Below are 25,712 nucleotides of genomic sequence, written 5' to 3' on the forward strand. Positions count from 1 at the left end.
CCGGATTGAAATGGCTCAAAGAGGTCATTGGAGCTGAGGTGGGATTTAAGTTGTGAGGCAATGACACGTTCAAGTATTTTTGACAGAAAGGGGAGATTTGAGATGGGCCGGAAGTTAGACATGATGTCAGGTGTGAGTCCAGGTCTTTTGAGAATGGGTGTGACAGCAGCCAGTTTGAGAGAGGGGGGAACTGATCCAGATCTGAGGGAGGAGTTAGTGATGGTGGCGATGAGTTGGGAGATGGCAGGGAGGCTCTCTTTAACAAATTTGGAGGGCATTGGGTCAAGTGTGCAGGTGGAGTTAATTCCAGTCATGAAGTCGGACAGTTGCATGGGGGTCACAGGGGAGAAGTGGGACAGGGGCTGTGAGGTGAAGGGGGGGGGGGGGAGCCAGGAGGGGAGGTGGGGGGTGCTGATGAGGGTGTCAGATTGCTGTAAATATTGCTGATTTTGGTTTGGAAAAACAAGAGGAAGGAGTTGCACTGTTCGGTGGTGAAGGATGAGGTGGCGTTGTCACAGGGTTTGAGAAGTTTGCTGATGGTGGAGAACAGACGCTTGGGGTTGCTGGAGCCAGACTGAATGAGTTGTGAGTAGTAATTAGACTGGGCTGCTTTGAGTGCATTACTGTACTGCTGGAGATAGTCTTTGAAGATTTGTAGATGGACTGTTAGTGTGGTTTTCTTGTGTTGGCGTTCCAGTTGACGTTTCCTTGATTTCATTTGGCGGAGTTCGGGGGTATACCAGGGGGCAGAGTGTATGAAAGAGACATTTTTAGTCTTTGTGGGGGCCAGTTCATTGAGACAGAAGGAGAGGGTGATGTTATAATAGTCCACAAGTTCAGATGGGTTTTCAGAAAGTGGGGGGGGGAGACAGACATCTTGCAGGTAATGGAGGCAGTGATTGCTGAAGGTGAGATGGATTTGAGATTTCTGTAGGTTATTGTGCGTTTTTGCTTTTGGGCGGGGATGGGGATGTTGATGTCCATGATGATGGCCAGGTGATCAGAGATGTGGAGATTGAGGCTGGACAGATGATGGATGGTGAGACCAGTGGAGCAGACCATGTCCAGGATGTGACTACGGCTGTGTGTTGGGAAGTTGATGTATTGAGAGAAGTTGCAGCAGTGAAGGGTTTCCTTAAATTCAGAGACATATTTGCAGGTCGGGTCGTCAACATGAATGTTAAAATCACCTAAGAGGAGAACAGATGGGGATATGGCAGAAAGCTGAGTGAGAATGTCAGAGAGGTCGGAGAGAAAGGAGGAGTTTGGCTTCGGCGGACGGTAGATGATGGCTGTGACCAGGGGAGTGGGACCAGAGAGTTTGAAGATCAGGTGTTCAAATGAAGAAACGGGGGGTTATGTATTGTAACCCTAGTTATATAAACACAGGCGGAGCCCTCTACTGGACTCTATGGGTACTACTCTCTATCATGCTGTGCGTGCTTTCACCTACTGAATCTACGTAAACGTAGCCGGCCAATCGGGGCGAGCCTACCTGAATGCGCGCGCAGGCCCACAGTATATAAGGCGGCTACAGCCGCCGCCCCACTATCCTATACACTCTTCAGCGAGCGGACTAGGAAAGACAGGGCCTCCAGGTAGAGGGCTCCGCCTGTGTTTATATAACTAGGGTTACAATACGTAACCCCCCGTTATATCTCTCACAGGCTCCGCCGTCTACTGGACTCTATGGGTACAGTGGGCGGAGCCCCGATGTATAAACGCCCTGTCGTCCAACAACATCGACCCACCACACCGTCCCTGACCGGCTTTTGGCTAATATCCACTGCATCCCCACTTCCTCCCATCCGGTTGTAACCGTGGAGAAGTCGGGGCCGCAACTTGGATAAGGCACACTCACACACGCTTACCTCGTGTAGAGTGTGCATGGAAAAGAATTGTGCGGAGACTCCGTCTGGAGCCTACCGCGCACCATGTTCCCCAGGTCCCTCAGGAGCATGGGAAAACATAAGTGCACCACATCCCCCACACTCACACACGCTCCGTGTAGAGTGGGCATGGACAATAGTGAGGAAGGCTCTCCCCAGAGCCCTCCAGCCCTGTATGGGGCTGATTGTACACCATGTCTCCCGAGTCCCTCAGGAGCATGGGAAAACACAAGTGCTTTATGTCCAGGGGGGGGGGGTCAGATACCTGCTGACCCACAGCCACCCCCCTCTCACCAGTCATGCGTTGCCCCGGCAAGCACAGACGACGAGAAGGAGCCAGACATGTCCAGGAGATAACATTTTATGAAGGGGCCTGGCGTAGACCAAGACGCCGCCGTGCATATATCTTCTACACTCACGCCGCTGAATAAGGCTGTTGACACAGCCACAGCCCGTGTAGAATGTGCACGGACCCCAGTGGGGAGGGCTCTCCCCGCCCGTCCATAGGCATGTGTAATGCACCCGCATAGCCATCCTGCTAGGCGCTTCTTTGAGAGGGCTTTTCCAGCCACACCATCCCTAAAGCACACAAACAGTTGTTCAGTGCGCCTAATGGCAGCCGTGCGCTCTACATAGCATGCTAGCGCACGCACTGGGCAGAGGAGGTGCAATTTAGCCCCCTGGCCCCAATATGGGGTGGAAGATTAAAGCCACCTAACTGAATAGCCCTTGATCTGAATGAACTTCTGATACTTTTAGGAGTAAAGGAGGGGTTCGGCCTGAGTGTCGCCCCGCTACGGTCACCCCGGATCAAAAGACAACTTGGGTGTACCGACAGAGCGGTCAGCTCGGACACTCTTTTAGCCGAAGTCAAGGCAAGTAGCAATGCTGTCTTCCATGACAGTGCTTCCAGGGAGGAAAGCTCCAGAGGCTCAAATGGTTTTGTGACCAGAGCCTCGAGCACCAACGGCAGGTCCCACTGTGGGGCGGAGGCCTGCACTACCGGGCGCTGCCTCCTGACCCCCTGCAAAAACCGCGTCATAAGCGGCTGACTGAAGGCTGACCTGCCTCCAAATCCCTCATGGCAGGACGAAATGGCTGCTGCATACACCTTAATTGTGGAATGAGCCAGCCCCCTGTCCACCAGTATCTGTAAGTAGGTAAGAATAGAGCCCAGCGTGCACGACAGAGGCTCTAGACTCCTTCCTTCACACCATCGCCGGAATCCCGCCCACTTTGGCCTGTAACAAGCTGTGGTGGATTCTGCTCTTGCTGCTTGGATAGTCTGAATAAAGTTATCCGACAGCCCCACCTGTCTCAGCCTGTCCCTCTCAGGAGCCAAGCCTGGAGAGGTTGGCCCAGAGTGGGTAACGCCCCTATTGCACCTGCTTCCTGAGACAGCGCTCCCCAGACCTGAGGAATCGCCCAGGGCTGGCCCACCATCATCTGTGTTACCCCCGCGTTACCACGGCGCCAGGCGGCGATCTGGGGCCACCAGGATGATTGACAGCTGTTCCCGCCTCACCCTCTCCAGGAGGGGGGGGATAAGGTGCAGCGGTGGAAAGGCGTAAAGCAGCTTTCTTGGCCATGGCTCGTGTGCAAATGTGTCGACCCCCAAGGGCGGGTTGTCCCACCGAGCCAGGGAGAACCACAGGGCACAGTGGCTGTTGCGCCGATTGGCGAACAGGTCCACCTCTGCTCTACCGAACTGAGTCCAGACCTGCTTCACCACCACCGGGTGAAGCCTCCACTCGTCTGGCAGGGGTCCGCCTCTTGACATGAGGTCGGCCCCCCTGTTCTCCCGTCCCGGGATGTGAAGAGCCCTTAGAGACAACACAATCTGTGAAACCCACAGCCACAGGTTCTCTGCTGCGGTCAACCAGGCTATTGAGCGGACTCCGCCCTGCCTGTTGATGTACGCCACTGTGGTGCGGTTGTCGCTCCTTACTAGCACCTGTTTGCCCTGTATTAAGGGTTTGCAGTGCTGTAGGACCAACATCACTGCTTGCAGCTCCAGGAGGTTGCTGTGCCGCCAGAGGCCAGCAACCACCCACAGCCCTTTCTAGACACGTCCCCCCCCCATCCTGTCACTTTCTTTTTCTTTGAAGCGTCTGTGAAGACTGTGATATAGGAGGTTACCTGCCCCAGTGGAGCTCCCCTCCGCAGATTCTCTGGGGACCCCCAGAATCGGAGGTTGCTCTCTACGGAGGGGGGGGATGGCCACCAGACGTCGTTTGTGTCTTAAGATCTAAACGAAGGCCGGTAAACCACATCTGCATGCGACGTGCAGGATCAATTGGGCTGTGTGCAGTATTGCCCATTCCTTGGACCTGGCCATAACTATGAGGTCGTCCCTCATGCCATGGTCCCGCAGCGGTTGCAGCGTTGTGGCTGAACGTGCGTGGGGATAGGGAGTAGCCGAACGGCTACTGTACTCGTAGGCTACCCCCTGGAAGGCAAAACGCGAATACTTTCTGTGCTCTTGGAGCAATTTCGCCATGAAAGTAAGCGTTCTTCAGGTCGATGGTTGTGAACCAATCGCCTGGCTGCACCAGTCTCAGTAACTGTTTCATAGTTAACATATGGAACTTCTTGCATGCAATGTGCTGGTTCAGGCATTGAAGATCCAGAATGGGCCTGAATTCTCCTGTCTTCTTGGGAACCAGGAAGTACAGGGAATAATGCCCCTTCTCTCTGACTTGAGAGTGCACATGCTGAGAGGAAACCTCCTCCTGGGATGACAGATGTGCCTCTCTCCTGCCTCTGAACGGAGGAGGGATGCTGCAAAACTGGAGTGAATAACCCAGTCTCAGTGTCCTGTCCATGCGCTCTGTTAATACACCACTGATTTTCCATTCCCCATAACATTGTGTTAGGGGATGTGCAATCAGCTGCGGCGCCGCAGCTATGAAGCTGTGGTACTCTCTGGTGGCCCACTCCGCCGTCAAACCCTCCATAAAAGGAAGTTTGACCCATGGGGGGCTGACACAGAAAGGGCCGTTTTTCTATAATGTAGTTTCCACTCAGAGAAAAAAACGGCCGATTTTTAACTGAGGTCCCTGAACGCACCACGGCATGCTCCCGTGAGAGCGCGCGCTCCACCATAATGCTGTTTTCTCTTAGAGAGAAATAAGCATTAATCTGAGCTTCTTCTGTCCATGAACGCACTGCGGCCCGCTCTCGGGGGGGGGGGGCGCGCGTCGTCATAATGCCGTCTCTTGAAACGGACATTATGGGGAAATGTGGAAAATGTGGAATGTGGAGAGAGATGACTCTTACTCTGGGATAAATGCAATCGTTTTTACTGAATGCATTTTACACACACATATCACTCTAGAACTGGAGTTACACTACGTAACCCACTGTTCTTCTGCGGAGGTCCCTGAACGCACCGCGGCCACTCTGACGGGGGGGGGGGGGCCGCGCGTCGTCATAATGCCGTCTCCTTGAAACGGACATTATGGGGAAATGTGGAATGTGGAGAGAGATGACTCTTACTCTGGGATAAATGCAATCGTTTTTACTGAATGCATTTTACACACACATATCACTTTAGAACTAGAGTTACACTACGTAACGCACTGTTCTTCTGCGGAGGTCCAATTAACATCGTATGAAAACGGCCTTGCCGATCTCAACGAGACATTATGGGAAAATGTGGAATTGTGGAGAGATATGACTCTTACTCTGGGATAAATGCAATCGTTTTTACTAAATGCATTTTTCACACACACATCACTCTTGAACTAGGGTTACTATATACGTAACCCACCGTTCTTGCAACAGGGCCTCTTTTCGACTTTGGAGCCACAGCTAAGAAGCTGTAATATTCTCTGGTGGCCTACTCCGCTGCCAAACCTTCCATAAAAGGGAGTTTTGGCATGGGGGCTGACACAGAAAAAAGGGGCCGATTTTCTACTGAGGTTCTTGAACGCGCCGCGGCAGCTCCCGTGGGGCCGCGGCTCTGTCAACTGCCATCTCTTTGAAACGGACATTATGGTGAAAAAATGGAAATGTGGAGAGAGATGACTCTTACTCTGGGATAAATGCAATCGTTTTCACTGAATGCATTTCTCACACACACATCACTCTCTTGAACCCGCACAGTGCTTTGACAGCACTACGGTTTATTCCACTCACGTGCACGCGCCCACCTGCTGGCTCCTATACTGGAGTTTACAGAGGGGGCGGGGAGTGTGGGACAGTGTTCTTTCCGATCCAAAGAGCCCTTCCGTAAACACGGGGGCTCCCAGGAGATCAACACGGTCCTTTTTGAAAAGTGCCATGCGGCGTGATCCCTCACCGGGATACCACACGGCAGACAACGGCGGCGGCCCCGATCAAGCTACAAATAATCGCTCTGATCTGGCGAGGTGGGGGCATCTCCAGCAATGAGCGAGATGCCCAAGACACCCGTGTTTATCTGCAGTCGCCCTATCCCGCGGTAGCGTGGCAGAGCTCTCTCCCTGCCCAGCCTGCTGCCCGCTGGGAGCAGCTGCGCTCCGCCGCCATGGTCATCACCTAGGGCGGTGGACCTCCATGGACCGAACCCGGAAGTGCCCGACAACGGCAAACGGAGCCATTCGCCCCGCTGGAATGGCGAACGTGAATGGCACCGCCTCGGCCATATCCTGGTCCCCCAAACACTCTAACAGAGGTGGTGGAGATCGGTGCGCGCGATCAAACCAAGGCAGGTGGGGCATGGCCGAGATTCCAGTAATGGTGAGTCCATTTTTCGTTTCTTCTAATCTTCGTACGTTTATTTAACTCTTCGGTTGTCAGCTTGTCTGAAGAGAAAAAGGATAGTGGGGCGGCGGCTGTAGCCGCCTTATATACTGTGGGCCTGCGCGCGCATTCAGGTAGGCTCGCCCCGATTGGCCGGCTACGTTTACGTAGATTCAGTAGGTGAAAGCACGCACAGCATGATAGAGAGTAGTACCCATAGAGTCCAGTAGAGGGCGGAGCCTGTGAGAGATATAACATCAGGGATGGAGATTATGGTAGTTTTTATTTCCTTTCTGATAATAGCAGCTACACCACCACCCCGCCCTTGTGGGCGAGGTTTGTCAATGTATGTGAATCCTGCTGGGGTGATTCGATTTAAAGAAAAATAGTCATGGGGTTTTTGCCACGTTTCGGTCAGATACAGAAAGTCCAGGTTATTGTCTTTAATGAATTCATTCAGAATGTGGCTTTTATTGTGGATGGAGCGTGTGTTGAGCAGGGCTGCTCTGAGGTGACGTTGCATTGGGAGGGGTTGTGTGGACCGGGGGAGTGGAAGGAGATTGGTCAGATTCACGTGTTGTTTGTTGTGATGGCGTAGTGTGGGCGTGCCACAGGACCGAATGGACGGGGTGGAGTGTGGAGACGTGGAATGAAAGAAAAACGTACGGCCAGAGCCTCTGTGTGGAGGACGGCGTTTGCGGAGTATTTCATTTTCTGCAAGGATGTCCATGCAGTCCGGAGGCAGGCGGTTATTAAAGGAGTGGAGATCTGACAGGGAGTAGAGCGGCGGCATGATCCGGTGAAGTGGCGCTAGCACGGAGCTAGCTAATGCTGGGGACCCGGGCAGCAGAGACCAGGAGCCGGATGACCGTGGAAGAAGGAGCGGTGTGAGTCCAGGTAAAATCAGAAGGATAATCCACAGCATATCAGGAGAATAATTCCAGTGGTTTCCGGAGGAGAATCGTAGGAGGGGCTGACAGCCTGGTGCAGAGTGGGAGCCGGGTGACCAGCCTACTAGCTTGTTAGCTAGCTTGATAGCCACCGGCTGTAGGCGGCAGGGAGAGACGATGTCAGCGGGGAAGCCCACTGATCGCAGCGGGATGGGAAGACCCACACGAGCCGCAGAGTTAGGGTGGAGTTAGGGTGGAGTTAGGGTGGAGTTAGGGTGGAGTTGGGGTGGAGTTGGGGTGGAGACAGAAATGTTAGCTCAGCAGACTTCGGGGAGCCGAGGAGCATCTAGGTAGCAGCCTGCTAGGTCCGATAATGCTATAGCTAGCGGGCTAGGGACCGGTGAGCAGGAAAGAGCCAGCAGGTAAGAGATGGTTAAGGTTACTTAATTATTAACACGGTTAACTTAATAAGAACTTTTTTGACATATTTGTACTTAGCTTGAGTACTTCCATTTAATGCTACTTTATACTTTTCAGAGGCAAATCTCATACTTTTTACTCCACTACATTTATTTAACACTCAGAGTTACTTTTTACATGTAAAACACATGATATTCTGTTATGGTATAATGCAGCACTGTAGTACTAATCTACACAGTATTTCACATTTCCCTATTTGGTAAACATTGAAAAACTAAAATATTAAAATGCTCTTAGTATAAAAACAGGGTAATATGATAACCATAATAATATAATAATGTGAAAGATCCATTCTGTATAACAAGTGATTTTATTGTTGCTATTTAAAGTACATTTAGCTAATAATAATGTTGTACTTGATATTATTCTGAAATGGGCCATTTTACAGAATGAGTACTTTTTGTACTTTAAATATATTTTACTGCTTATACTTTTGTACTTCTACTAAAGTAACATTTTGAAATCAGGACTTGAACTTGTAGTGTATTTGTACTTTTACATAAGAAATGGATGAGTACTTCTTCCAACACTACTCATGTCGTTGGAATTTGGTGAACGCAGTGAGCATGCGCAGTGTGCGGAAGTTGTACCTGTTTGGTTTCGACTCGACAGAAATAGAGGTGCTGTTCTAAACACTCCAAATGTACTATAGGTTCCCGAGTTTGATGTGCTTACAGTTAGCTCAGTGTTAACTCGTTATGTTTAACGCGTTGCTAAGCTAGCGTTAGCTCGTTGGCGCTACTTACAGCTGAAGTTCTTCCGGAGTTTTCTTTAGCAGCTCGTGGACCTGCTGCTGTGTCTGCGCGTGCCACTGCAGGAACACTGGCTCCTCTTTCTGAAGAGGAGAACACATGCTTTAGTTATGTCGAATAATCAGACACATAACAAACATGTTCAGTTATTACCTGTAGCTTATCATCCTTTAGTTCAGCTAGCTCTCTCTTCTCACGACGTGTCGACCCCACGGACATGTTGACGCTCTGGCCGTTGCCATGGCAGCAGCCCAACGATCAGCTGTTGTTTGTCCAGGATGACGAGGATCACACACCTTTATAGAGTCTAATCAAACTCACATTTACCACCAGTGTCTGGTTGTGCTTTATAACTTGTATAATTGATAAGCCTTTTCTGGCTGATCTGCCCCTCTGGAGAGAGCGAGTTTTTTTTCTGGTGTGGCCGAGTAAACACGATAAGCCCACAATGAATTAGTATTGTAGCGTCTCGCTGCGATAAAACACACCTTCTCAGCAGCGGCGCCGGATTCATTTCAGAAGTGGGGTGGGGGGGGCAAAAAGTGCGTGTGTATGTGCAGGGCCGGCCCTAGACTTTTGGGGGCCCTAAGCGAGCTTTGGCTTGGGGGCCCCCCTCACTCTAGCGCGTTCTCACTACACACAACCAGTGTTGGGCAAGTTACTTCCAAAATGTAATATATTATATTACTTTAAGTAATAAGTTACATTACAATATTACTGTCTCTGAAATGTAATGAGTTACACTACTTTTATATTACTTTTGAGTTACTTTCACCAAAATAACCGCAAAAGAATGGCTAGGTATTTTAATTGCTAAAATGTAGTTTAGTGCAGCTCATTATACATCCAGTGAAGGGCAATGTGGTATAGCATAACAACTGCCCTGCTGAAAAAAACAGCATAGACCAGCTTAAGATGGTTGCTGGTTTTAGCTGGTTTTAGCTGGTTTTAGCTGGTGTTAGGCTGGTTTAGTTGGTTTACCAGGCTGGACAAGCTGGTCAGGCTGTTATTGCTGGTTCAAGACCAACCTGGTCAGCTAAACCAGCATAGCCCAGCATGGATGTCATGCTGGTCTATGCTGGTTTTAGCTGGTCTATGCTGGTGAAGCTGGTATTTATGCTGGTCTACCAGCAGTCTTGCTGGCGAAACTGAAATAGACACAGACAGACAGAGAGGGCGGGACACGGGGGAACAACGAGACGGCAGTGGTTGAAACAAAGCGGTATGTTTTGACTGGCACGGTCAAAACGGTCGAGGAGTGAAGATCAGTTGAACGTTTCTGTGACTCCGCCCAGCGGCTGCTCTTCTGAGAGGCACAGCTCTGACAGCTCTGTCTAAAGTCCTCCTGGAGGTAAGCAACACTACACAATTTCACCAAGACTGAGAGTAAAAGCTTTCTCAAAGGTTAGTTTTGTTTTCTTACAACGTTACGTTAATGTTAACTTAACCTTACGTTTGCTAGGAGGCTAGCTGTCTTAGCTAACAACAGTTAGCAGCTAACGTTTTCTGCAGTTTGTGTTTCCCCTGAAAAACGTGATGCAGTTAATTAAGGTTAAGTTAAATTAACGTTATCGTACAAGTTGAGAGAGTTTCGTTTTGTTTAAAATCGTCAATGTAATGCCATTAGAGGTGTTGTGTTGAACATGAAGTTAGCTAACTGTTATGGGCTCAGAACAGTCTCATAATACACACATGCACACAGAAGGATTCACACTTGTATTTCATGATCCGCAAAAGGATTCACACTTGTATTTCCGGATCTACACTTGTGTTTTTCAATGCACACACAAATGTGTTCCGTTTCATATACATGTAAATAAAATCCAAATACAGAAAAAAGTTTTACATATGTATTTTTGATCCTCACATATTTGTTTTCCGTTTAAATCCCCTGAACCTGCAAACACAAACCGCTTTCTGTGCATGGATCGCTGTGCATTCGTGTGTGGGTTTTTTGAGACTCCCCTGACAGTCACCCGATTCGTACTTGTAATTTTTTCTATCTATAGCCAGTGAGTTTCTCATGCAGCTCGCTAAAACTTCACTCGCGTTTATGTCCATATCGATTAGGCTAAGCTAACCTGTAGCTGCTCCCTCCACACTCACAACAACTTCATACAGACATAAATAAAGCAGCTGTATTCGCCATACAGGAAACACACATTTAAAACGGTTTTGCCTGCCGTTTTTGTGTACACAAGCATTCATTAATGGTTCGGAAAGTGGCACTGTACCTTAATAATATAAAGACTTGTATTTGCGTGCATTTCCTGTTCGGAAATGGCGCTGATATAGTTTATATAATATGCGGTTGAACTTTAAAATTAAATTATTTCCGGTGCAGAGACAAACACTCGAGGTGGATGTATAAAGTACATACTGGTGTTAATAAAATATAGCGTATATCCCTCAATTTATCGACAATAAGAATGACAATACATACTTCCGGGTGTAAAGTAATATATCTATCATACTGTAGATCCTACACATCCACTGGAGGTAGATTCTGAAAGTAAAATATACACTTCTCACTAGAAATGTAATCATAAAGCATTATTATGGCCAAACTATCCTACAATTTAAGATTTTCCACTGAAAAAAGTGTTGGATTCAAGATTCAAAGGTTTTATCATCATATGCTCAGCAGCTACAGTGTAGAAATGTCAATGAAATTCTTCTGACCTGAGCTCCTCCAACAATGCAACATATATAATAAAATACAAAAATACAAAATAAAAAGTAGTGCAAAAGTTTATATACATGTAATATAATAGAATATGATATTTACAAGAACAGAATATGAAATTAAATAATGTAAAAAGTGTCCAAAACCCCTCTTAACCAGCAATCTATTCCAGCCTAATATTGACTGACTGGTCAGGCTGGTTTACAGTCAAGTCAAGTCAAGTACCCCTCAAAAGGTCCGGTTTATTTCATTTTAAGGATGCGCACCAAGCAACATCTCCAGGTGCTCCTTTGAGAACCTGGGCAAAAACGTTATGTACACCCCTGACTATAATGAAGGTTGCTAAGGAGGATCAAGAAAGAGAAAGCAAAAGAGGTTAAAAGACGTTTTAACATCTGGACATCAGATAAATCACCAGAAGAAGGCAGAGAGGAAGTAAACAATAACAGGAACACGGAATGGGCTCTGTATTTTGTTTAGTATATGGCCATGTACAGGCCCGGTTCCAAAACAAAATGACTTGGGGTGCATCTGAGATTACAGGCTACAGCAGTAGTAGGTTTACATGAGCAATAGTGGCCGGCAACAGCAATGAAAAATAGCATTGATGTTATGGTCCCCAATGAACAGATTATGGCATTTGTTATGTTTTGAAACCAAGCAAGTGGGAACATTTCAAGTGGGTTAAAAGTGCAATCCTGAAATATTTAATATAGTCCAAAGTGGACTATGGCAAAGAAAAGCACAAAAGCTTCAAAACTGTACTGATAAAACAAATGAGAACATATTGTAAATCAAGGCAAATATTATTTGAACAAGCTCATGGTTTGAAATGGCAAACATTGAAAAGCAAAAGTATTATTAAAACCATGTACTACATCATCACCTTGGTCCCATCATATACTCTGGGAAGAGAATATTTGCTGTGCTTGAAAACTGGTATCACATCATCATGTGAGGTTGAGTTTGTGACCTGGAGAACATTTCAGCTGCAACATTAGCTTGTTGATAAGCTTGGGATATGAGATATTTTTGTAGCCATTCGTGGTGAAGGCATCTGTGCTATTATATATGCATTATTTTTGACGCAACATTTCTACAGGCATGGCAGAATATGGCACTATTTTTACATGAATATTCTAGCCATTGTCTATTTTTATACCACAAGCTGCAAAATGACCGCTTTACCCCATTGTGCAGGCGGGTACTTGTTTAGATATACCTGGGCAGGCTCTGTTTTGCCATGGTATCCTGGCACCAGCGGGCCGCAGAGGGGCGGTGTAAGTACCATATGTGTTCGGCCTGTCACTACCATGGATGTATAATAAGAACTGGATACAGCGTGGGAGGCGGGGCCTCATTCATTCCTATGAGAGTTGCTCAATGGCGCATGATGATAAAATGGCCCAACTTTTGAGAGAGCGAAACGTCACAGATTACCCGTCATGCCTGAGAAGTACCCGTATGTGCGCTCATAGCGCATGCGCAACTTTAACCACGCTCCCCAACATGGGGTGTTTCTCAATCGCGAGTAAAGCTGCTTCAGAGCCACTATGTCAAGCATACTACGTCATCGAGTGCCGCCGAAGTACTGTTCCAATCTCCAGTATACTTGGAAATCTACCGAGCCCGGCGTACTCCGTTTGGAGAAATATCGAGTCTGCACATGAGTAGACTTCGCGGTCTTAAAATCCCCACAATGCTTTGCGCACGGACCAATTGCCCCAAATCTGTGGCGGAAGATGTAAGGCGGGGCCTCTCATATGACGCACACCTGCACACTTGCTAGCGTATTCCACACTTCGTTTTCCGAATGCCAGGAAGTATTCTTGACTCGCTTCTGAAGCAAGATGCTCGGCAGACATGTGCTACCAAGCAAGCGTACTCGCGATTGAGAAACACCCATGCTCGTTCACATCAAGCACGTCAATTTCAAGAGAAGAAGAAGAAGAAGAAGCACGTAACAGCACCGCGCGTTCATGACAGCATGGTAATGGCTTGTGTTATTATGATGGATTTGATATTAACGAGGCGGCAGTTAGCAGCTAGCGGCTAGCTAGTAATTATGCTAATTTACACATCAGTCGTTATGTAGGCTACTTTTATATTACGCTGATGTAACAGGATCTAGTGATATCCAAGCAACAGAGCTTAATTTAGCATGATACTTGTGTGGGTTGTAGCCTACATGAAACCACTTGGTAATTAATATATACAAATATATGTATTTGGAGTTATGATCAATTGTGATTTAAATCTTTATCTAAAAAGTAAAGCTGATGATGGTGGAGTTAAAATAACAATAGCCTATTTCTCTTTGAAATGTGATGGAGTAAAAGGATAGTAACCATGATTATTCATGTTAAGTACCCAACAAGTAACACAAGTAAAACGTATAATACTTGAAGGAAAGGTGTAAAATGTTTCCATAAAGGCCAATATCACACACTACAACACAGACTATAACACCCCTTGTTGTTAAATACCAACCATGTGTGTATATATATATATATATATATATATTTATATACATATATGCCGCTAAAACGGTGTAATATACCAGGCTGCTAAATCCTCCAAACTGTTACAGGATGTGTATTTTGTAAAATGTGTAACTTTTTTTATTATAATTTCTGGTTTTTAATCTTTAATACTTTTTGTAACATTAGGCTGTCTTTGGCTCTTTTCTGCTGTAACAATGTAAATGTATTCTGATTCTGATCTAATTGATATGTTTTTGTCACAGTTTGTTTCCCTATATTGCGGCACTTGTTTTGTTTAAGATTATTTCTCCTTTTTTTACAGACATCCCCAACCATAGTGGAATGCTGTTGGAAAGGATTGCATTGATCTGTGCATCAATACCTTTACCCAGCTTTGAGGCCTCCAATGAATGAAATCATCTTGTGGCTGGGAAAAATGTGAAAAAATAAATCTCACAAAGAGTGACTTTCTGGTGTAATCATTATAATATCAAAGACAAGCACTTTTAGTAACAATATATAAAATCATTCAGCAGCAGAGGTTGGGGTGGAAACAGCATTTCTCATCACATCTCCTCTTCATCCCATCTCCTTTCATCATATCCAGTGCCAGGAGAGCTAATCCAAAGACCTCATCACACCTCCTCTTCATCCCATCTCCTCATCAAATCCAGATGTCCACAAATGTCTAGACCCCGGGGGGTTTCCTATATGCTCACGGCTGCATTTCCCCCTTTAGATATACGATTTCAGGATCGGGGTCTAATCGCCAAAGACTTAACATTTATCATATGGCATGTGTCAATAACTGTTCTTTAAACAAAATGAAGTCTCTCCTGATTTAACTGTCTGGACCCCATCCTCAACTTTTTTTCAAACCATAACATGCCTTCAGAGGGCTTTCCTGTTGATCATGTTTGGTGGATTTTTTAATAGAATCATTGTAATCAATATTATATTACCTTTTAATCTATATAAATTGTATTAAAAATTGTTGTCACTATTTGTTTCACCTAGTTCTACTATGCCAGCCATCAGAGGTATACATTTTGTAACATCTCTTTTAGGTTTAATTTCTTATATTTGTGAATTTCTATATAAAATGCTGATTTCTACCTGAAATGCTTATGTATTTTTAATTACATTTTCGTAGAGCTTTGACTTTTTCAGCTGAATAAATATTATAACTCTAGATGGTTTTGTTCAGCATTGCCAGCTTCACTGTTGAGCTTTATTTTGTGCCCAGCATTCTCCTGTGCTCTGAAATCAAAATGTGGATAAGCATAAAACAACACTAAAATAAACACTACAATACAACTTGTTATTTGACACACACAAGGTTGTTCATTTGTGTGTATAAATATACAACACAGGCTATATACATATATATATATACATATACAAGTATAATTAATACAACTGTTAATTTGATTAGAGCTTTGACACATATATCTTTATTTATATATGTATAAGTATGACGACTTCCTCGGGCGATATCATATGGTATAGCTAATTAATCTGGGTCAAAACGTGTTGTGCCCACATGCAAAGGTTGTAAACTCTGGTTTATCCCTGCGTGGTATTATAGTAATAGCAAACAGCAACGTTCAACTCCTTTAATGGTATATTGCAAGTGCAATAAGAAGCTACAGGGACGTTAATCTACGTCGGTAATATTAACTTTATTTAATACAAGATTTACATCATACAGCCCATGTAGTATAATATTTTACAAATGATGAATTACAGCAAACATGTGCAATATATCCATTATTACAGCTCCGTGGGCTGCCAGTTAGGCGATATGGGTCCGTTCTTATTGTGCATCCATGGGTAAAGGTAAAACTCATGTACACGTCACATCACATGAACGTGCCGGGCGGCGCGGTCCCGTGGGTTAGATGCACGTTCATAATGCAGAGGGAAATAACTCTCAGAATAACGTTATTAGCACATTTTTACAACTTGAGGAACGAATGTTTTTAATAAGGGCTATACAAGTGTTCATACTGGGTAGTTTATTTAGTTTAAAAAAAATTATCCAACGATTTACAGACCACTCTTTCCCCATGTAAGTCAATGGGAAAAAGTGTTTCCGGGCCTGGCAACCAAACGGAAGTGTAGTACCGCCGTTTGGCCACCACAAATATTTTCATCTGAGTCCGGCGCACTTCCTGGGGGCTTGGCCTCGACGGGGAGGGATTGCATTGAATTAAAGCAGCAGGAGCAAACGCTTGCCTCGGGGAGGGAGAAAAAAAGCCACAGCGGAGAATAAACAGAAGGGTAACCATGGTTACCATATGCGCGGGAAGTCTTCTTCGCTGCTTTTGTGGCAGACTACAGCGCCACTTACAGGCCTGGCATATGTACTACAGCGTCTCCAGCGCTTTCGAGCGGCAATGGCCGGCCGTGGCCCAACCCCACATTCCCCTGATAGGTGGAGAGTTGGCCCAATAGCCGTAGCGCCACTTCTGTGACGACATAGAAGTGTTCAAATCTGTATCAGTCTGTATCAGATCCGTTGCAGCCCCTTTTTTAGAGATTTGGGTATGGAGGAAAATAGAGAGGGTTTTCTGACACTTGGTGAGTTCCCTGGAACACCGGGGACACATATTCATGTATAAAAGACGTACAAAAGTGCATTTTTCATGATAGGTCCCCTTTAAGGGAGACGTTGACGGACACGACAAGTACAAAGCTAGGTTCGTAGCGAAAGGAGTCATAGGGCGGGGATAGATTATGGGGAGACGTTCTCACCAACAGCCAACCTGACAAGTGTACGTGTATTAATGCAGAAAGCAGCTCAAGAAGATTTGATTTTACACCAGATGGATGTAAAGACGGCTTATCTGCATGCTCCCATCGATCACAACATTTACATGGAACAACCTGAGGGTTATGTAAAGGAGGGAGAAAAGCTAGTGTGTAAGCTAGAGAAGTCAATTTACGGCCTGAAGCAGTCATTGGAATACGATGTTGCATGAATGCTTAACAGATGACAATTTCACACAGAACCCGGCAGACCACTGCGTGTACTCCAAGGAGTATAAAGAGGGAAAAGTAGTAATTTCTATCTGGGTCGATGATCTTATCATCGCAGCCAGCAACACCAAGATTCTAGAGAAAGTGAAAAACATGCTTTCCACAAAATGTAAGATGAAGGATTTGGGGAGGTTAAATCATTTTCTGGGCATGGATTTCAGTCAGTCTAACGCAGGGTCTCCAACACGTCGATCGCGAGCTACCGGTAGCTCGCAAGCCCTCAATAAGTAGCTCGCCAAGCAAATCCAAAATGTAAAAATACACACAAAAAAAAAGGAAATGTAATCTACCCTATGCATAAAACGAAACCTCAATCATAGCGAACTCTATCTACTTACTACAACTCTATATCTATCTAACACTCCTCCTACCCCCACCCCCCACAATGAATATAGATCAATCACGTTCTTGCTTGATTTGCAGGACCAGCGTTGCAGTCGGGAAGAAAAGCAATGTGGAGCGGCACCTCACCGCTTCATAAGGAGTTTGACTGTGATTTTCCTTCTGGCAGAATCTACACAACACATCAGCCCCATTGAACAGCCTAGTCATGCCAGCCTAAACAACACATGAGGTGTAGAGTTTTACTCTGTGTGTGTTGCAACTTGCATATTTATTGCACTTGACGCACACATACGCATTGCGTAATTTCCACTGGGGCCGATCGATCGGAGCATCCCTAATTATTATTTTTTAACGCAAGCCGTCATCGCCATGGAGGAGCACACACCCTCTGTGAGCGAGCGAGACAGAGGGAGAGAGCGAGAGAACTAGAGAGAGCACACCTTTATCTATTTAATATAGTTGTAAAAATAAAGTAAGAAATCATTCCAATGTGTACTATAGGACAGTAAAAGAAAAGAAAAAAACAGTTTAAAAGGAGAGTGATTAGTAAAATATGCATAAATAAAAAGAAAAAATGCTAACTAGGTAACATAAGATAAGAATAAACAAGTTTAAATGATTTGTTATTGGTTGTGATCATATTCTAAAGATGTTTGGATTATTGAAAAGTATACAGCTCCCTTTCATCTGAGTGTTGAGAGCTGTTTCCATAAATTCATGTTGTGCTCAAAGTGCACCAGATTGATGCATTTCACTTCAACATTTAAAAAAAAATCTTCCCGGGGTTGTATGTCCCCGGACCCCCCTAGAGGAGGTGAGGTCCACCCCCAAATAAAGCAGGGTAAAATAATTAAATTGCATACATGTTCAAAAAAGAGGAGTAAAAGTAGCTCACGACTTGTTTTATTTTTTGAAAGTAGCTCTCATCCTAAAAAAGGTTGGAGTCCCCTGGTCTAACGGCTGTGTGAAAGTGTCACAAAAGAGGTATGTTGTAGAGATGGGCGAGTCCTGATTCATCCGGATCATTAACCCGGATCCTAGAAATGAGCTGGTCATGACGAGTCTCCCCTCTCCATTAACCCGAGTCCTTGAGTCCCACACTTGGTGTGACGTACAAATTAAAACTATAAATTGCGTCACTCGCTACTCTCTTTATAACATGTAAAATCACATTACAACGTACCCCAGTCCATCTACCTACCCTTTAGCAAGTATACAGTCACAGGATAGCTGCCAGAAGTGATCGTTTGGCTCAGGGGAGGGGACGCGGATCAGTGAAACTTCCTGCAGACTCGTGGGGACTCAGAGGAGCCGACGGCTCCAACAGCAGACTCGCAGATTCGCAGATTCGCAGATTCGCAAATCCTGACTCGCTGCAACACACAGCGGATCAGACTCGTGCGGACTCGGAGCCGTAACCATATAGCAGCAGATCCAGAGATCCAGCAGACTCGTCGTCATGCACGAGTCAACAGCAGACTCAGATTTGCCAAATCGCAAAATAACCCTTTTTTTTGTGATCAACATTTTTTATTAAAGCAAAATACACTGTGTAGCGGAGGTTAATTATAACGTCAGTTTAATAGATAGATAGATAGATAGTACTTTATTGATCCCAAATTGGGAAATTGTTGTTGTTACAGCAGCATAAAAGGCATTTTACAATAAAACAAAACTACAAAATATACAAGAATAGAAATAAAAATAAAATATAAAATATACATGTCGAAATAGAAAATATACATGCAGATATTATATATATATATATATATACAAATATATATATATATATATATATTCAAAATATATGGAATAATAATATGATCGTGAAATGCAACAACTTTTCGGTTTCACCAATAGGATTTCTACGGTCTTGGTCATGCTGACTCATATGACTCAAATGACTAGTATGATCCGGATCTCTTCAATGACTGACTCAGAAGACCCTGAGTCCGTAAAATGATTCGGATTTGCCATCTCTAGTATGTTGAAAAGATACTGGAACGTTTTGACATGCAGGAGTGTAGGGTAAGGGAGACACCTTGTGACCAAAAGTTAGACTGCACTGAAGATGCACCTAAAATGGTGGATGTGAAGAAATACAGAGAGGCTGTCGGCAGCCTTATTTATTTGACTACCTGTACACGTCCAGACCTATGTTTCGTTATGTATCAAGTTATCACAACATTTTGCTGAACCGACAGATGAGCATTGGGTTACAGTAAAACATGTTTTGCGTTATCTCAGGGGTACTGCAGACAAACAGCTTTGTTTCAGAAAGAGCAGTGAGAAACTAGGCCTACAGGCTTATAGTATATATATATATATATATTGGGCTGCAGATAAAACCGATAGACGCAGTACGACAGGGTATTGTGTGAGCATGGGTAAGGACAGCTCACTACTCTCTTGGAAAACCAAGAAACAGCCTACAGTAGCGCTTTACACATGTGAAGCTGAGTATAGCTCTAACTATATAGGAGTGTATTTATTTGGAGCAGCTACTGGAAGGTATAGATACATACGTGTATAAGGAAACAGTTGTTAACGAGGACAATCAGGGGACAATAGCCCTTGCTAAAAATCCAGTGTGTATACAAAGATGTAAACACCTGGATATTAAATACCACTTCATAAGGTCCACCATAAGGCAGGGAAAGATGTCACTGGTTTATTGTCCTACAGATGAAATGGTTGCAGATGTGATGACCAAGCCTGTCTCCAAACTGAAGCTGAGGAATCATTGCAGGGATCATGTTTGGTGTGTAAAATGTGTTGAAAAAGTCCACATTTGAGTGTGTAAAATGTGTTGAAAAAGTCCACATTTGAATGTGTAAAATGTGTTGAAGAAGCCCACATTTGAACCATCTGTACCATGTTTTTGTTTTGTTAATTAAATATGAACAGGTATACAGTAAGCACATAATTCATAAGTGGGAGTGTTGAGGTATAACATACAGAGACATGTATATTGTATATTGTATGACTCCATGCACTGTGTACCATATTGTTTGTATAAGTAGCTGCGACTACTACTGTGTTCATTGGGTAGCGCTGTAGCACATGATTGCGATGTCACTACCTGGGGTATATGACAGTTGGAGTCACGCCCCTTCTTGTTCAGTCCTCAAGTCTCTTGACCTGTGTGCATCTAATAAATAACGCAGAGATGAATGGCTAAACTTGAACTGTGAGAATAGTCACCTTTCTGCCGCAGAGAGACAAAAGGTATAAGTCTAAATCTGCTAACAAAGAAAAATAAAATCTGCTTACAGTTCTGTTTCATATGGATGTTGAGAGAGGTATCCATAGATCTCTTCATGTTGCTCTCAAAGTGCACCAGATTGATGCTTTCAACTTCAACATTTAAAAAAAAATCTTCCCGGGGGAGCATGCCCCCCGGACCCCCCTAGAGGAGGTTAGGTCCACCCCCCACTTAAATCATGTCCACATGGATAGGAAACTAAATACATTTGCACACATCTTGTGTCCATATCTTTCTGTCTTGGTGGTCATGCCACACCGTGCACGTGCATGCATGCGCGAGTCATGGTAAGATATCTGGATTAAGAGGTTGCTTTTTCTTTGCACAGCATGAAAGAAAGGCCAAATGAATGGGCTGTGATTTTAGTTTTTTTAAGCAGAGGTCAATAATTTGTACAGCCCTTGGAGGATGTTGAAAAAATTGAAATGGCCCTTAAGAGGAAAAAGGTTCCCCACCCCTGATCTAGATTAACGGCTGACACAGGTAACAAAGAAACAAATCTAAGCTTTTTTATTGGTTGTAATCAGGGGCGTTTCCTGGACCTGGAAACATTCGGGGCTTAGCCCACAGTTCATTAAGGTACATTAAGGTACCGGGCGCTACAGTGGAAATTTCTACTGCAGCACTCCCCACACGCACAAACACAGTACACCTGCGACTGTTACAATGAAGGCTCGGTAATCAGCTCACGGCATATACAGTGCCTTGCGAAAGTATTCACCCCCCTTGGCATTTTTCTTGTTTTATTGCATTAAAACATGTAATTTAATTTGATTTTTGGAGAATTTGTATTATTTGATGTACACAACATGCCTACAACTTTGAAGATGCAAAACATATTTTTTATCGTGAAACAAACAAGAAATAATAATGAAAAAGAAAAAACATGAGCGTGCATAACTATTCACCCCCCTAAAGTCAATACTTTGTAGAGCCACCTTTTGCAGCAATAACAGCTGCAAGTTTCTTGGGGTATGTGTCTATAAGCTTGGCACATCTTTCCACTGAGATTTGCTTCCATTCTTCTTGCCAAAACTGCTCCAGCTCCTTTAGGTTAGATGTACAGCCATCTTTAGGTCATACCACAGATTTTTATTTGGATTAAGGTCTGGGCTTTGACTAGGCCACTCCAAAACGTTTCAATGTTTCCCCTTAAACCATTCTAGCGTTGCTTTAGCAGTATGCTTTGGGTCATTGTCCTGCTGGAAGGTGAACCTCTGCCCAAGCCTCAAATCTCTGGCAGACTGAAACACAGTTTCCTCAACTATTTCCCTGTATTTAGCTCCACTCATCACTCCTTCTATCTTTACCAGCTTCCCAGTCCCTGCCGATGAAAAACATCTCCACAACATGATGCTGCCACCACCTTGCTTCACTGTGGGGATGGTGTTCTGAGGGTGATCAGAGGTGTTGGGTTTGCGCCAGACATAGCGTTTACCTTGATGGCCAAAAAGTTCAATTTGAGTCTCATCTGACCACAGGACCTTCTTCCACATGTTTGGGGAATCTTCCACATGCCTTTTGGAGAACTCCAAACATGTTTTCTTATTTGTTTTTGCAATTCTTCCATAAAGCCCAGCTCTGTGGAGTGTACGGCTTACTGTGGTCCTATGTACAGATTCTCCTCTCTCTGCTGTGGAGCTTACCAGCTCCTCCAGGGTTATCCTCGGCCTCTTTGTTGCCTCTCTGATCAATGCTCTCCTTGCACGGTGTGAGAGTTTTGGTGGGCGGCCCTCTCTTGGCAGGTTTGTTGTCGTGGCATATTTTTTCCATTTTAAAATAATGGATTTAATGGTGCTTCGTGATGTTCAAAGTTTGTGAGATTTTTTTATAACCCAACCCTGTCTCATACTTTCCCACAACTTTGTCCCTGACCTGTTTGGAGAGCTCTTTAGTCTTCATGGTGTCGTTTTCTTGCTTAGAAAGGCCACTTGCTGTGGTATGGAAGACGGAGGCCTTCTACAACAGTTGTATAATAATAATGAATTCATATGGGCTAAATAGCAAAGGGGGTGAATACATATGCACACACCACTTTTCAGTTTTACATTTTTTGTTATGTTTTAAAACATGCTCTTTTTTTCTTTCACTTCACCAATTTTGACTGACTTTCTGTGGGGTCTTGCCATAAAATCCCCCCAAAAATAATATAATATTTTTGGTTTTAATGCAAGAAAATAGGAAAAATGGCAAGGGGGGTGAATACTTTCGCAAGGCACTGTAGGTGTAAGCAGGGGTAAAGTGCTATTTTTTACAAGTGGGGGGCGGACCTAACCTCCTCTAGGGGGGTCCTCACCTCCTCTAGGGGGGCCCGGGAAGATTTTTTTTTAAATATTGAAGTTAAAAGCATCAATCTGGTGCACTTTGAGAGCAAAATGAAGAGATATGGATACATATTTCAACACCCATATGAAACAGAACTGTAAACAGATTTTCTTTTTCTTTATGGATATTTTACAAATCACTCCCCTGTGACTGTGTAATGTAAAGCTGCACACAAACCCGATTTTGGGAGTCAGAGGCCGTCAGAGGCAGTCGGGCATTCGCGGCGCCCTACTCAGGTTGGTGTGTCCCGCACCGTCGTCTCTTTACGGCACCTTTTCACACCTCCCGATGCCTCCCGCGGCCCGGGAGGTCAGAGAAAGTCGGGCCAAGCAATCACTCTGATTGGCTGTTCACACTACCGCTGCCTGCTGGTAAGGACAGTTATTGCCACTCGTCGACTGAAGTATTTGCGGTGTGTTCGTAGGCGGGCGGTGTAGCGGGCGGCGTAGCGGGCGGCGTAGCGGGCGGCGTAGCCGACGCAGGCGACGAAGCTGACGTAAAAGTCGGGACGCCTTCGGTACGCGTTCTTTAGCCTCAGGTGGGTGTGTAGCGGCCTTAAGGTAGCTTCTAGCTTCATGTCGAACACTGACAGTAAGTCAACATATTCCAGAGGATTTTTTTAAATCACCAGGTAACGCTAAAAAACATAACATTTGTATTGTATGACAAAGTGTTAATTTAATGTCTCTGGCTAGCTATAGCTACTTGCTAACGGTTTAGCTTACCCGCGCGATTCAAAGTAACATCAACAACTACTTGGCTGTAGTTTATGCTTTGCTTACATGTTCGCATAACTTGGAAGTTTACTGACATTTACATACCTTGTTTACCTGGCGCAAGTGGTGGCTCTGGGGTTGTTGTGTGAGCCACCACTTGAGAATTGTCGTCTTTTTTTAGAAAAAATGTTCTTATGTCCATCTTCAAAAACTCTGAGTCCAACTGACAGTTTAAACATTGTCACAGGATAGGTACCTGTCAGCCAATAAGACACGTTTATTTCCATGCAACTCTCTGGTGATTGGTCTGGTGCCATGCCTCTGTTGCATTCACCGAACACGGGAAATTACAATCCTGCTGTCCTCTCTAGTGTCATGACGAGGTTCAGGTAAAGCACGGTTAATGTATTATATGATTGAGGGAGAATTGTCCGGGGCTACATTACTGGTTGTACATTACAACCAGGCCAGGCGACGTGCCTGGTTGTAATGTACATGGATACATTTGAATGGTGTGACAATGTCCTCTTTGATTGGATTAAAATGTACATATTCTTCCTGTTATGTTTGCCTGCTTTATTTTACCTAATGCAATATATGAGCCTCTGTCGCTTCCTGTAGCTAATGAGATTGTCTTATCATCTCCTCAATTTGCAAAAATAACAAAATATACACAGCTAGATCAGATTGCGTTCTTTTTAGATGCGACTTTAGAGTAGAGGGGAATTATTGAAACGGGATGTACAGTGTTCCGCGACATCCGCCGCTGCGAAAATGTGGGGCAGGGCTGTAAAGTGGAGGCGCCAATGGCCCCTTGGCCCCCCTGCTTCCGGCGCCCCTGCTTCTCAGCTGACAGCTGAAAGCAAAGAAAAGCCCTCCGAGTCCGGCCTCATATGGCTATGGTGATCATACCAAATGCCTGCCTGGCTTTGGTGGTCAATCTGCCCCCGGAAATGTCCCCGTTTTTTAATATGCTTATATTGATTTTGAGTTTTCTTATGTCAGTTAGAGTAGGGGACAAACCAGGGGACTTTAATTCCTCTTGACACTGTCGGTTATTTACAAAGAAATCACCCAAATATACTTGTTATTGTGCTTCTGTCTTTCTGTGTCTTTCCATCTGTAAACTCCCTCGACGGGGCCGCTCTCTCTCTTCTCTTGATCGCCCTCTCACGGAGAACAGTTCACTGTCCCGCTTCATTGTAGGATTTCTGCCATGTCTCTACTTTAGTTTGACCATCTCTGTTATGAAGTTATGGAATACTAAATAAATAAGTAATTAGATACCTTACCGTTACTGCGCTCATAAAGAATGATAAGAATAAGAATAATTAATGATTTCATTAATTAGTGAGTTTATTTAAGGTAATTAGTTAGAAGCCGTATTTTATCAGTATGTCTGCACAGCAGTTACAATGGTCAAACTACATTAAAACAGAATTGTCCCAATTTTTCTTTAATAGTTACTCACATTAGATATTTTAATGAGATATGGACCGCAAAACAAAAAATGTGCCTGGATAACGAATTTAGCAGTTGGACATAAAAGTAAACTGAGTGTCACTTGCAATGACAGTGTTGTATTTTTTTTAACCTTTTACATTAAAAACAAGTTAAAATGTTCAAAAGGTCTTATGTTTTTTTCGGGGGGGGAGGCCCTTTTTCCAGTTTAGAGCAATAGCCCCTCCAAATGTTTGCACGTCCCTGGGCCTATGTATAGGGAAAGTTTAACTATTTTAACACTGTAGCAATTGTCACTGAAGTAATATCTATTAGTTCACCCTAAGTAACATTTATGGATCATAAGTAATGTATTTATCTCTGTGATCAATGGTTTGCAAGGCCTCTATTACTGTCATGTAATAAAAAAAAACCTGCAACCTAACTTTCCGCACAGCACGGCAGATAAATATAATATTTAAAACAAAATTGCTTGTTTTACAATAGTTTTCCTATGCACAGAAATTAAAAACATATAAAGCCTAAAAAGGACTATAATCAACTACTATAATTTTACTGCATTTTAATGAATGGTTTAATTTGTTTAAAAGGCTCATTGAATACTTAGGTGGTCATATTTATTTGTATCAAAGATTACTCTAACAGGAGGAAAT

The 25,712-nt window shown here is 44.4% G+C and overlaps 1 protein-coding gene across 1 annotated transcript in view; it reads right to left on the reverse strand.

Annotated features, from left to right (window-relative positions):
• The window catches only part of cabcoco1 (ciliary associated calcium binding coiled-coil 1), a 57,915-nt gene extending 48,960 nt beyond the window's left edge, over window positions 1-8,955 (reverse strand). Inside the window, exons 1-2 of the mRNA XM_034119066.1 lie at window positions 8,890-8,955; window positions 8,731-8,819 (exon numbers count right to left, since the gene is read on the reverse strand). Of these exons, the coding sequence (XP_033974957.1) occupies window positions 8,731-8,819; window positions 8,890-8,955 (155 nt within the window). The remainder of the gene's footprint in view (window positions 1-8,730; window positions 8,820-8,889) is intronic.
• Window positions 8,956-25,712: the final 16,757 nt, after the last annotated feature.

This window comes from Trematomus bernacchii, unplaced genomic scaffold (assembly GCF_902827165.1).
Source record: "Trematomus bernacchii unplaced genomic scaffold, fTreBer1.1, whole genome shotgun sequence".
Lineage (NCBI taxonomy): Eukaryota > Metazoa > Chordata > Actinopteri > Perciformes > Nototheniidae > Trematomus > Trematomus bernacchii.